This window comes from Musa acuminata, chromosome BXJ1-9 (assembly GCF_036884655.1).
Source record: "Musa acuminata AAA Group cultivar baxijiao chromosome BXJ1-9, Cavendish_Baxijiao_AAA, whole genome shotgun sequence".
In the NCBI taxonomy this organism is placed as follows: domain Eukaryota; kingdom Viridiplantae; phylum Streptophyta; class Magnoliopsida; order Zingiberales; family Musaceae; genus Musa; species Musa acuminata.
The window spans coordinates 2,967,217-2,980,146 of NC_088335.1; the positions used below are offsets into that span (position 1 = coordinate 2,967,217).

Consider the following 12,930-nt stretch of genomic DNA (forward strand, 5'->3'; position numbering starts at 1 on the left):
GCGTCGAATTTGGAGCGGAGCGGAGGCGAAGAAGAAGAGACCCGAAGAGGGAAATCGCGGTGAGCTCGCGCTCCATGACGCCGCATCAACAAATAAAGCAGGCGAGGCCCGATCGATCTCCGCGATCAGTGTAACGAAAAAATTGCGCCGAAAACGCAGAAACTCCGACCGCCCGCCTCCGGATGAGATCTTCTCTGACATCTCGGCGGATCGTTGGAAGCAGGTACGATGAATTATATTGGAGGTTCATCACTTGCTCTTTTGCGTATGCTCCCAGAAATCTTTGCCTTTCCGTGGGAAGGTCCTGCGATTGATTAGTCTTCGTGCTCCAATGCACGCATGGTGTTCGAGATAAAGCGCGTCGCGAAATGGGTAATCCTCGACAAGGTATTGGTCGAATGCATCATCATAGTTGCACTAGAATTAGGCCTAGTACATGCATATGGTGGTCATAAATTGACTGACCTTCGTGTTTGAGCCAATTCTCTTGCTTGCTCCAGACAATGTTTAGGAACAACCAGCCTCTGCTTTCTGCCTTTTGATCTTGGAATGCAAGTTTAATGCTTGGATTTTAGGAGTGTCATCCTGTCTTCTGAACAGGTTCTGTTCGTGTAAGGTGGGCAACAGCATTGATGTCACTCCTTGCATGGGTTACCTCTCCGACACAGATTTTTAGGGCATGTCAAGAACAGGAACAGGATAATTACAACGTGATTGACGGAGAAAAAGAAGCAAAACCAGTAACGTATTCCCCGTCGCCGCATGCGCCTCCTCGTGTATCGTCGTCATGCATGACATCTCCCTATGACGACTCACCACGTCTGCGGGAGAGAGAGAGAGAGAGAGAGAGAGAAGGAGAGGAACAACTGCTGCTGCTGGGGTCATCTCCTCCATGTTTCACGTTCGCTTCTTACAGTTGACCGAAACTACTGCTGCTGCTGGGGTCATTTCCTCCATGTTTCACGTTCACTTCCTACGGTAGACCAAAAGTGGCGCTCTTCGTTTCCGGTACGTCTCTCTCTCTCTCTCTCTCTCTCTCTCTCTCTCTCTCTCTCTCTCCCCACCTACCGCCTCAGTATCACCTAATGCACAAATTCAACAGCCACAGCTGGTAAGCTTACGTCCCTTAACACGCCATGACCGTAAAAAGAGAATGGTACTTTACTGACGTTGGTTTTGGACGGACCCCCAGGAGGTAAACTTACCTGTGGTGATGCATGCTTCCACTGATCTTATAGAAACGCAGCATCAGCCTGCATGTCTCGCTGCGATCCGCAACGGAGGACTGAGCTTGCTGTAGTTTCTGAGGAGACATGGAAGTGGCACAGGAATGGCCCGAGCCCATTGTCCGGGTGCAGAGCTTGGCTGATGCCGAAGCCATCCCCGAGAGGTACATCAAGCCACCGTCCGAGCGTCCCAATCTGAATCCCGGCACGGCCATGGCGGCAGGTGAGACAGAATGCCTTCCCGTCGTAGACCTCGGCGGGCTTAGAGGTGGCGCGGCGGAGAGGCAGGCGACGATGCGCGCCGTGTCGGATGCGTGCAGGGAGTGGGGTTTCTTCCAGGCGGTGAACCACGGGGTGAGCCCAGCGCTGACGGCGGCGGTCAGGGAGGCGTGGAGGCAGTTCTTCCATCTTCCCATGGCGGAGAAGCAGGCGTATGCCAATTCCCCCACCTCGTTCGAGGGCTACGGCAGCCGCCTCGGGGTCAAGAAGGGCGCCATTCTTGACTGGGGCGACTACTTCTTCCTTCAGCTGTTACCGCAGTCCATCAAGAACTACGACAAATGGCCAACACTTCCTGCTTCCTTGAGGTACCCACACACACACTCTTTCTCTTTCCTCATCCCCGAGAGGTCACGGAGCGATGCCATCGGAGCAGGGAGACGACTGAGGCCTACGGCGACGAACTGGTGAAGTTGTGCGGGGTGATAAAGGAGGTGCTGTCGTTAACCCTAGGAATGGACGAAGGGTTCCTTCACAGAGGATTCGGGGAGCCTGGCGCTTGCATGAGGGTGAACTTCTATCCCAAGTGCCCGCAGCCGGAGCTCACCCTCGGCCTCTCTCCCCACTCCGACCCCGGTGGGATGACCGTGCTGCTCACCGACGAGCACGTCAAGGGGCTGCAGGTGCGCAAGGCCGACGACTGGATCACGGTGCAGCCGATCCCTGATGCTCTCATCGTCAACATCGGCGACCAAATCCAGGTTCGCTTACTTCCTCCTCCTCTCCCTGCATGAGGTCACGTAAGCGAGATAGCTCTGCTCTCTGCATGGGATACGCGACTAAATTACATACATATCCCTCTACGATTAGCTTATCTTCTGATTATTATGCCCCCCTTTAGGTATATTTTTTGCATATTTTTTTATGAATATAATATATATGAAATTTTAGAAAGGACAAATATGTCATTTCAGATAATTTTTTTTTGCTTCGCGTGCATGCCTACGTTGCAAATGTTACTAAGCCGTAGGAGAAAGATAGTGTCAATATCGATCATTAAGGATATCTTATGATGGACATAATATTGTAATTTTCTTATGATCTTCTAATGATTTAGCATTTAGAAAGCATGAAATATTTATATTTTGGATTAGCTGCCAATAACGAGTAAGATTAAATGCCTCTAAGTAGATATTATAATGATTAAAGCTTCATATGCAACCAAAAGAATTAGGATGATGAGTTGATAATATTAGATTATTTTATTTGAACGTCGACTATTTCTTCTATAAAAAAGAGAAAAAGAAAATGTGACCTACTACTTGAAGTGGCTAATCAATCAACTTTCTCTAATTTGCACGATCCATCTTAGATCAAGAAACTTCGAATTCTATAAGAGTATCCCGAAAGCAAATGATCCATCAATTAATGCCGTGATACAATGTTTAAGTTGTTGATCATTATCAATCTGTTCGAAAGCTTAGGCATGTAGATGATACAAAACATTTTATTATGTATATAAAGAATGAAGTTTGAGGATGAAATGACGAATGGTTTTACCTTTTTTTCTCATGTGATTTGCATAGGTAAAGTTCTTTCTTAAGGAAAAAAGCATGTATGCATTTCCACGGTCTCATTGCCACAAAAAATTAGGTCAACTTTAAGAGATAGATAGCATCATCTTTCCACTAATTCTACAGTTCCTCCTTTGGTCTAATGGTGACTCAAAAGTACCAACAAAAAGGGGAAGAAATGTGCCTTATGCACCGAAAAGTTGGTCACGATAAGATCGGCATAGATTACAATCAATATAATAAATGAACAGTCTAATCATATTAAAACATATGCTTCGCGTGGTTGTAAGAATAATTGAGTTAGCTTCCAAGATCATAGTAGATATATATTATCACTTAAATATTTCGGATTATAGTTCAAGTTTAACAAATTAATGAGTCATTTATTTCATCGGACCCCATGTCAAAATAATCTCGAATTTCTACGTATGTCCATGGATTGAAAATAAGGTTTCCACATATCTATCTCTTTTTAAATAGTATATTTACATATATTCTTTAAAATATAAATATTATTGGCATACATCCCTTTCATATATTAGTGTTGAGGAAACAACTTTGAGCCATGGCCTCAGGGCCGACGCGGCTCGGTTCGGGTTCGGACGACGGGGATCTCCCTAGGGCGTTCCTCGAGCCCGCTGAGGCGGTCGGGTGCGGTGACCGATCGGGACGGTGTAGCCGTCTCCTCCGGGCAGGAACTCCTCGCCTGCGCGTCCGGAGGGGACCTTCGGCTTCGCACCTACACAAAGGTCGAGCCGAGGTGCTCGGCCCGACCCCTCCGACGATCAAGTTAGCAAATGTGGAGGGGGTTTCAGATGAAGAAGTATTTTTGTGTATCTGTCCCCCCCTCCCCTCCTTTCTAATGAACGAGAGAGTATTTATAGGGAAGCATACCGCTTCTTGAGCTGCCCGCTTGCAGGGGGCAGGCTGGTAGCGTCTGACTTTGTGTTGGCGTGGCGTGAAGAATTGAGCCTTGGCAGGATGTTAATGTGCCTCGATCGGCGTTTCGGTCTGCATTGGCCAGGTGCTGTTGCGTGAGGCGTCATCTGACGTCAGCCGAGTCTTATCATAATTACTATCTTCATCATATTCCCCCCCGAAGGAAGTCATGCCGTAAAAAGGGGGGGTCCGAGGCATGGCTTCGACTTTGAGAAACTGTCCCAGCAGGGCGCCTTGCCGGAGGTGTGGGAATCGTGGAGTTTAGCAACTAAGAAGGGTCGGATTTGCAGCGGTGACCCAGGTAGCGTGCGGCCGACGAGCACACTTAGTAGGGCAAGCCGACGCATGGTGTAACCTCGGGGAGCATGGAGCCGAGGAGCACGACGTAGGCGGGCTGGCCGCGCAGGTGTCTCTCGAGAGCATGGGGCCGAGGAGCCGAGGAGCACGACGCAGGCGGGTTGGCTGCGCGGGTGTGTCTCGGGAAGCATAGGGCTGGGGAGCCGAGGAGCACGATGCAGGCGGGTTGGCCGTGCGGGTGTGTCTCGGGAAGCATGGGGCCGAGGAGCACGATGCAGGCGGGTTGGCCGCGCGAGTGTGTCTCGGGAAGCATGGGGTCGAGGAGCCGAGGAGCACGACGCAGGCGGGCTGGCCACGCAGGTGTGTCTCGGGAGCATGGGGCCGAGGAGCCGAGGAGCACGACGTAGGCGGGTTGGCTGCGCAGGTGTGTCTCGGGAGCATGGGGCCGAGGAGCACGACGCAGGCGGGCTGACCGCGCGGTGTGTCTCGGGAAGCATTGGGCCGAGGAGCCGAGGAGCACAACGCAGGCGGGTTGGCCGCGCGGGTGTGTCTCGGGAAGCATGGGGCCGAGGAGCCGAGGAGCACGACGCAGGCGGGTTGGCCGCGCAGGTGTGGTCTCGGGCAACATGCAACCGAGGAGCACGACGCAGGCGGGCAGGCCGTCCTGAGGCAGAACTCGGGATGTCTACGACCGAGGGACATGGCTCGGGCGGGCAGTCACCCGACATTCCGGGCCCTCCTTCTAGCGCCAATCTGTTGTGGGAAACAACTTTGGGTCGTGGCCTCAGGGCCGACGCGGCTCGGTTCGGGTCCGGACGACGAGGATCTCCCTGGGGCGTTCATCGAGCCCGCTGAGGCGGTCGGGTGCGGTGTCTGATCGGGACGGTGTAGTCGTCTCCTCCGGGCAGTAACTCCTCGCCTGCGCGTCTGGAGGGGACCTTCGGCTTCGCACCTGCACAAAGGTCGGGCCGAGCGCCCCGACCCCTCCGACAATCAAGTTAGCAGATATGGAGGAGGTTTCAGATGAAGAAGTGTTTTTGTGTGTCTGTCCCGCCCCCCCCCTCTCTTCTTATGAACGAGAGGGTATTTATAGGGAAGCATACTGCTTCCTGAGCTGCCCGCTTGCAGGGGGCAGGCTGGTAGCGTCTGACTTTGTGTTGGCGTGACGTGAAGAATTGAGCTTTGGCAGGATGTTAATGTGCCTCGGTCGGTGTTCCGGTCTTCATCAATTAGTATCATAATTCGCCCTATAATAATACTTCTTGTTAGCATTCATCATAAATAAAAATAAAAAAATTAAGTTTTTTTATAGAAAATTTATGATCAAAAGTCAAATTGGGTATACAATTTGGATTATATAGTTGCAAAAAAATCAATAATAGTTAATATGAGTTAGTTTGAGTTTAATAAATTAGATGAAATTTTGAGATATCTTAATATTCTTATTATCTCTAATACTCTTGATTAGCCCCATATTTTTATTATTTTTAAAAAAATATTTTAACTAATAATTTAGGTTAAATGAAGTTGATAGATTAATTAGTTCATTTGGGTCATAATATTTGGTATCATTACCGACCTAATATTTGGATATGGTGAAGGGGTTCGAGTAAAAAAAGGTTATCCATAAATGGAGTTAGAGAGATTATCGCTCGATTAATCTCACATCTTAAGTAAATAAGATTAGGATTAATTTATAAAAGGTTTGATCGGTCATAATATTGTCATAACTAAATTTTAAATAATATAAATACCATAAGGAATTTGAATTGATACTCAAAGAAAACTAATAGATTTAATATATATATATATATATGTACACAATATAATATTTTGTAATAATATATGCTACACTTAAATTTAGTGAAATAAGTATAAATATGACTTATTTATTTATTTATTATAAATAATAATTAAGTCATTACTATATTCTTCAATTGGAGTGAGGATGAATATCAAACCATATGATTTAGTATATTTTATTTTATTCAAAAATATTTATATGAATTGTACTTTATTTAGTATTTTATATCGATTTAATAGATTATAAAAATTAATATTAGAATGATATTTAAAATGTCAAGATAATGATACACGGGTACCACAGCAGAGCGTATCACGAATCACGAATCACGAATCTCGAAGCTCGATGATGCAGGTGTTGACGAATGCCACCTACAAGAGCGTCGAGCACCGAGTGACGGTGAACGCGACAACGGAGCGGCTCTCCCTTGCCTTCTTCTACAACCCCGACGACGACCTGCCCATCGAGCCCGCCGCCGAGCTGGTGACGCCTACCTCGCCGCCGGTGTACAAGCCGATGACGTTCAAGGAGTACAAGATGTACATGAGGATGTTGGGCCCCTGTGGCAAGTCGCACGTAGATCTCCACAAGGCTGCATGATCGACGCGTGAATTGGATTCGATTGTTGTTGTTGTGCCGATGCAACATATACGTCATGCTCGAAAGGATTCGTCTTAATCGTGTCTCCTCCTCATTTGTCCTTTTGATTTGATTGAATAAGAGACATTGCTTTATTTACGGTGCATTCTTCCTTTAGGAGTCATCATCTTGCGGCCTCTTCGATAGACTTTGGGATCTTTCCATAGATCCCATCGATTCGACACAAAGTCAAATGCCATTTACATTTTTGGATCTTGTGGCATTACTGGACATCTGAGATACAGTCTCCATGAGGACCAGATCAAGCATCTCCAGCGCCACCACTGCTCCTATTTCACCGGCCTCTTCCGACCTCCAAGTCTCTCTTGACGTCCATGTGGAGTCCTTCAGATCCTCCTCTGTAAGCATGCAAGTCTTCTCCCAGATTTCGCTCCATTCTAGACTCGCCTGCTCGGCCTTGCTAGATTTCTTGGTGCTTGGTTCACTAGACAAGTCGGTTCCTCTGTCTCTTGAGCTCGTCTCGGGATGACAACTCGGAGACGTGGAGTTGAGCTTCTCCAACTTCGATGTCTGCTTCCTCTCTTCTTCTGCATTTGCTGAAGGAAATAATGAGCCAGTTATGGAGTTACCTGAACAGGGAGAGTTGAAGCTGAGGGAGCACGCGCCATCCGTGGAAGGATGGGAGCTGCAACCCGCTCTGTTCTTCCTTCGACCTCTCTCGTCCGTCAATGGCGTTTCCTTTTGTTTCGCGGGCTTTATATTGCTGCCGCCAGATTTCGTGGTTCGGCAGGCCTTATTTGGAGACGACATGACCGAGCCCTTGCCACTGGAGTGCTTTCTCTGGGGCACATTCTCCTTCTGTATCTGCTTTCCTGCTACTCGAGTTCTCTGCTCCGTCCTTCTGGTATCCTTCTTCGCTCCGTTGTTCTTCCCACCCTTCTTCCTCTCCCTCGAATCTCCTGCTTTGACCATAATGCTCCGAGCTTTGTCCTCAGGCGTGAAGCTCATGACCAAGAAGTCATCGTTCTCCTGTCTCAAGTACGTCGGAGCTTCACGAAACGACGACGGCGTCCTGATCTGCGCCGCGCCGCTGCTCCTCTCGCTGCACAAGAACCCAGGCCAGCTCTCGACCGAGTTCGTAGACCGGCTACGGGTCACCGTCTCCGGAGGAGTGTAGGGGAACACCGGCATCGAGTCGAGCCCCATCAGGCGTGCCACGATACAGGGCGTCGCCGGCGGCTTCTTCTTCTTCTTCTGCATGGCGATCCATTCTATGCCAAGGCTACTGCTGCCCACTCCTTCGTCCGCGCTGCAATCTCCGTGCACATCGCTACGAAGACTCGCACAGAGCAGCCGGCGCACCACCCCGGACAGGCATCCGACGCCGGCGGCGTCGGAATTCAAGTCGAGCGGAGGGTGAGAGGTGTTCATGAGAGGAGGAAGAGGAGAGGAGAGACAAATTTGAATAATGAGGAGGAAAGGCTGCTCTGCCGGGGCGGGCTCTGCGTTTGAAGACGCAGTGGGTCGGGTGATGGGATTGGAAAGCGGTGAGTGGTTGGGAAAAGGGTGGTTCCGTGGGGTCCACGTGGGTCCTTTCGCGGTTGTCGGCAATCTAATATGTAGGTGTCATGGCGTCAGAGAGAGAGAGAGAGAGAGGAGTGGGTACGTTGGTGGGTGACCCGAGGCCGGGAGATTCGGGTCTGTCAGCAGCCGATGTTTCTGACTCAGGATTTGTGTGGTGCGGAGCTGTCGACGTCGGGTGGGGCCCGAAGCTGCTGCTTCTTCTTCCTCCTCTTCCTGCAGCCGGTGGTGCAGTCAAAGCCGAGTGAGAAGCATGGGAGCATAGACAACGCTGCACGAAGAGCTCCCTCTCGTCTGATGTCAACAGCACAGAAAACGTGAGAAACACAGCTTATTGAAGACAGAGACGGATGAGACCTCTTCTCTTCTCGTTGAGCTCAGTGGAAGGAGTTATCACGGGATCTGTTGATCCTCCACCATGGAAAAGATGAAACGACAGTAGATTGTGATGGCTGCATTATCAGATGAATATGCAGACAAGGAAAAGAATCTAATGTGTGATCTGATCAAGTCAAGAAGATGATCGATGATAGAAGATAGAGGCATACATGTGATTCACATATAGCTTAAATCAGTGAAACAGGAGCATACATGTCTTATCCTTTCTGCATATATGGCCATTTGATGTTGGTACCTCTTCTCATAGATCAAGCTGCCACCACTCACTAGTGACATTTCCTGGACTGCGGGTACTACACAAATGTCCTGCTGCAGTTGCCTTCAACAGCCGATTGGTCCATATCCAACAGCAAATGAAAGGAAAAGTTTGTGTCCCGTGATATAGATGGGTGAAATGGATGTTTCATCCACCAAATGATTGCCACCAGCTTCATTCGAGATGAGGATGCACTGTGATGCTTCGTGGGTGGAGAATTGCCTGTTCTTGTGGAGGATTTCAAAAAAGCATCTTCATTTGTGCAGCAATCACAATGAGTTTTAGTAGATGGAACAAACAACAACAAGTCCTGTCACTTTCTTCTTCTCAAAGAATGATAGGTTGGCTTATGCCGATAACATTTTTCCGGCCAACATCAACATATACAGATCCATGCTATGCTATTACATGAACGGGCAGCAGAGGCATCTCTTCCTTGCACTCGGAGAGGAGAAAAGAATGTGTGGCCGGAGAGGAAGCCATCAGCAAAAATTCCAGCTTTGATGAACATGCAGGTCTGATCAAACATGTATTATGCTATTAGCATTCCACCAATGCCTTTGAGATGACCATTAATCTGAAGTACCCCTCAATCGGTCTGATAGTAGACAACTTCTCCAGTGTCATTAACATAATGATCATGTTTCAAGCTCCTCACCAGGACTCCCAGAAGGTGAAATGGCAGAGGTCCAGATTTGGCAGGTTCCCTGTAGTACTTCCCGATCACTGGCCTTGCTGCCTCGGTCTGATACGACAACAAAAGTTTGATAAGAAACTCCGTAGAATAAATCCAAGTAAAACAAAGGAGAAAATAAGTAGTGCTGACCGCTTCTACTAGATGGTAGTGTGGTATCTGCGGGAAGAGGTGATGTATCACATGAGTGCCAATATCGTGGTGGATATTGTTGATCCATCCATAATCTCGGTCTAGTGTCGTCAATCCTCCTCGAAGATAACTCCATTCCTAGATGTAATGAGCAAAAGATGATTAGCTCATTAAATGAATCATCTTTAGAGCAAAAACACCGAGATTCAATCTCAATTATCCAGCTTTCAGTGGAAAATGTTGATGTGCACAACAACAATCATGACAAGAACAAAACTCGCTATTTAAATTCCCAAGAATCTATCGGACACATTGATCCTTCTACCATGTTGCTCTTCCGATAACTGAGTTATTCATGTATAAGAAACATCGAGTGTCCAACACAATCACAGGATAAAACCAGTTCTGTTCCCATGGAAATTTGGATAGCACAAAGTGTATATCTTAATCTAACTTCATAACTTCTCTGGATGGCTAATCGATGCAATTTAGATAGTTTTGATCAACAACTTCATACCTTTCCACGATACCAAGGAAGCTTCTCCTCATGTCCATGATGATGCAAGTATGTCACAAGATCCAACCACATGACAAAAATCTGCATTCAGAAGCAAAACAATTCGAGTCATCCGTAATATATATATACATGGCAAGGTAAACAAGAAACACATACCCAATACGGAACTCCATAGAGCTTAAGCAACTGATTAGGACCCATCAAATAGGTTAGCCCTGCAAGAATCACCACCATTGCAGCCCAGCAAATCGTCGATGTAATCACATCCTTCTTCTCATTAGGGACAAACAAATCACTACTAGGGTGGAAGTGCGATCCGCACTTTCCTGGACTCCTTCCCCACTGTGAAGAGTTATGAGTTAAGACAACTGAGCTCCTAGATGATCAGTAGTCAACTGCAAGCAATCTGAGTAGCTGCTCACCAGGTAGAAGGGGTAAGCAAACATAGGGAATGGCAATGTGAAGCGAAGCTTCCGAGTTGTGGAGTCCAAACTTCTGTACAGCTTCTCAGGCAACTGCAATTAGAGCAAAATGAAGAGAGCATATTATACAGATTTCACAAGGGAATCAACAAGCAATCTATAGCCTATAGCACGAGCAGGAGTGAGCTCCTAACCGGATGCCATGACTCGTCATTCTCGACGTGCCCATGGTTCTGGTGATGAGTCCTGTGGCTAATTCTCCTGCAGAGCTCAAAAGCATCACCTTTGTTTGCGTTAGACATGGGAGAAGGCAACAACAGATCTAATTAGATTCAGAATGCTAGGAGTGGGAAATAGGAAGCTACCATCCATGGTAGGGCACGAGAATGGAGGCGTGGAGCAAATGCCCCACGACGCTGTTAAGCTTCGGGTTGTTCGAAAAGCTCCCGTGCCCACTGCCAAAGATCCAAACTTGGTAAGGAAAGCAACATGAAGCGAGTAAAGGTTGAATCTTGAGCTTAGGATTTGCTCCATACCAATCATGGCCGAGAACGAAGAGAGCCCAGAACATGGTTCCCTGTGCAATCCAATAGAGCGGCCACACTATCCAGTTGTTAAGGGAAGCCGCGGCCGCGGCGAGCCCAAATACGACCACCACGTCGCGCACCACGTAGCTCATCGACCTCCACGGGTCCTTCACCCAGCAATGCTTGGGTATGGCCGCTCGAATCTCAGCCAGCCCGAACGGCGGCGGCATCCCGGGGTCGAAAGCTGCCTCCTTCCCGTCACTCCCCTTCAAGGAGGGCTCCCCGCTGCCCTCGCCGGACTCCCTCTCATCCTCCAAGGGCGCCACCTGCAACGGCGCGCTCACGCGGAGCGCCCACTCCCTGCGGCCGCCGAGACCGACGGTGGGGGAGAAGAGGGGCCTCCTCTTCAAGGGCTTGAGGCTAGCGGCGGGTAGGAGGCCGGAGTTGGGGCGAGGGAGGGATGCGGGGAGGGGCCTGAGGCCACAGCAGTTAGAGACGACCCAACTCGCCATTCCCCCAAAGGTCGCGCCTTTTCGCCGTCCCCGACTCCTCCTCCCCGGTCTGAGAGGTCTTCTATAGGATTAGGGCAGGAGAAGGCGGAGATCAGATTCCAGAGGCGGCTCGCCCTTCTCACATAACAGCCTCTCGTTGCCTCTGTTTCCTTTATGTAGACCAGATATTGCAAAGGCCAATGACGGCGGCCTCGGCAACCACTCACAAGTCCAGTGATGGTGGCGGTAAAAAGGAAAGATTTTTATTGCAAACCCTCAAAGAATCAAGAACATATAATTCCCTTTATCCCCTCCCTCATCAGCAGAAATCTCAAGGATTACAGCAACAGACCTCTTCAGATCTCCTATAAGCGTGGAATCCGTTTCCCCACCTTTACCCCTCTCCCTCTTGCTTTCCCTCGTGTGGTTTGTGTGTCCATGGCGAGCCTTGCGTGGAACCATAGGAAGCTACAAATCCAAGGCGAGCAGCTGTAGCCGCACCGACCTATCAGCAGCTTACACGTAGCAGAGAGACCTTTGTGGCACAAAAACCGTCGTCCCGACTCGAGCCACGACGCATTCCTTCTCGCACGCTTTGCGGCTCTATTTTTCGTCGTACTCGTGCAAGGAGACGACGTTGTACCCAACACCACTACGTGGCTTGCATGACGCGCTTCCGGTCAGCTCTTCCCTCCGATGTACGCCGTGCACGTCGGCCGCCTCCTCCGTCGATTCGCGCAGTATAAAGACGCTGCTCTCCTCCCCTGTACCCGTCAGTCATGGATTCGGGAACAGATGGCTCGCTTCGGCCTCGGCGGCTCCTCTGTTTCGTCGTCACCGCTCTGCTCTGCTCTCTAAGCCTCATCCGTCCCGCCTCAGGTATCATCTTCTTGCCTTGTTTACTACGCAGCGAAGAGAATACATCGATTTCATCGCATGGGAATGAACAGGGCTGAGCAGAGGCGGAGGAAGGCGGTCACTGGTCGTCTCTTTGGAGGACTACAGCGCGCCACGAGCCAATCCCAGGCACCTGCCGAACCCCAAAACGATCTCCAAACCCAAGCCCAAGCCCAAGACCAAGACCGAGCCCAAGCGCAGAAGGTAGCCTTACAAGTGCACATCAAGAAGTCGTTCGATGCATGATGGATTAGATGAGTGATGTCTTCCCCGGTGTTCAACTCCCTAGATGATATATATATATATATATATATTCTAGATCAAAGGAGAAGAAATATTTGCTGCTAAGAAGAAC

At 49.0% G+C, this 12,930-nt stretch overlaps 3 protein-coding genes across 4 annotated transcripts; 1 reads left to right on the forward strand and 2 right to left on the reverse strand.

The window, feature by feature from the left end:
- Positions 1–21: 21 nt before the first annotated feature.
- LOC135592489 (jasmonate-induced oxygenase 2-like) lies at positions 22–6,659 on the forward strand. Of its 2 annotated transcripts, none has more exons than XM_065081967.1 (5): positions 22–387; positions 601–1,008; positions 1,239–1,813; positions 1,882–2,206; positions 6,414–6,659. In XM_065081967.1, exons 3-5 carry the CDS (start codon positions 1,314–1,316, stop codon positions 6,657–6,659), a joined length of 1,071 nt encoding a protein of 356 aa, XP_064938039.1. In that variant the 5' UTR covers positions 22–387; positions 601–1,008; positions 1,239–1,313. The 2 variants fall into 2 exon arrangements, with proteins under 2 accessions (XP_064938039.1, XP_064938040.1); XM_065081968.1 differs by having other exon boundaries at positions 22–223.
- A 228-nt stretch (positions 6,660–6,887) lies between these two features.
- Positions 6,888–8,090, reverse strand: LOC135594470 (uncharacterized). Its single transcript, XM_065084851.1, has one exon. The coding sequence runs from the start codon at positions 8,088–8,090 to the stop codon at positions 6,888–6,890; it is 1,203 nt and encodes a 400-aa protein (XP_064940923.1).
- Positions 8,091–9,184: 1,094 nt separating this feature from the next.
- Positions 9,185–12,033, reverse strand: LOC103996941 (omega-3 fatty acid desaturase, chloroplastic). The gene is made up of 8 exons (XM_009418014.3): positions 11,197–12,033; positions 11,026–11,115; positions 10,855–10,921; positions 10,661–10,753; positions 10,395–10,580; positions 10,239–10,319; positions 9,722–9,859; positions 9,185–9,640 (listed from the first exon to the last, which is right to left on the reverse strand). The coding sequence occupies exons 1-8, from the start codon at positions 11,697–11,699 to the stop codon at positions 9,485–9,487; spliced, it is 1,314 nt and encodes a 437-aa protein (XP_009416289.2). The 5' UTR covers positions 11,700–12,033; the 3' UTR covers positions 9,185–9,484.
- Positions 12,034–12,930: the final 897 nt, after the last annotated feature.

What these genes read in the sequence shown, in the direction of transcription:
- LOC135592489 (XM_065081967.1), top strand. Translation starts at nt 1,314, where the DNA reads ATGGAAGTGGCACAGGAATGGCCCGAGCCCATTGTCCGGGTGCAGAGC. An exon ending in ACACTTCCTGCTTCCTTGAG is followed by an intron (nt 1,814 to 1,881) that starts GTACCCACACAC and finishes CCATCGGAGCAG; the next exon opens with GGAGACGACTGAGGCCTACG. An exon ending in ACATCGGCGACCAAATCCAG is followed by an intron (nt 2,207 to 6,413) that starts GTTCGCTTACTT and finishes TCGATGATGCAG; the next exon opens with GTGTTGACGAATGCCACCTA.
- LOC135594470 (XM_065084851.1), bottom strand. Translation starts at nt 8,090, where the DNA reads ATGAACACCTCTCACCCTCCGCTCGACTTGAATTCCGACGCCGCCGGC.
- LOC103996941 (XM_009418014.3), bottom strand. Translation starts at nt 11,699, where the DNA reads ATGGCGAGTTGGGTCGTCTCTAACTGCTGTGGCCTCAGGCCCCTCCCC. An exon ending in TTCGTTCTCGGCCATGATTG is followed by an intron (nt 11,116 to 11,196) that starts GTATGGAGCAAA and finishes GATCTTTGGCAG; the next exon opens with TGGGCACGGGAGCTTTTCGA. An exon ending in CTCGTGCCCTACCATGGATG is followed by an intron (nt 10,922 to 11,025) that starts GTAGCTTCCTAT and finishes TGAGCTCTGCAG; the next exon opens with GAGAATTAGCCACAGGACTC.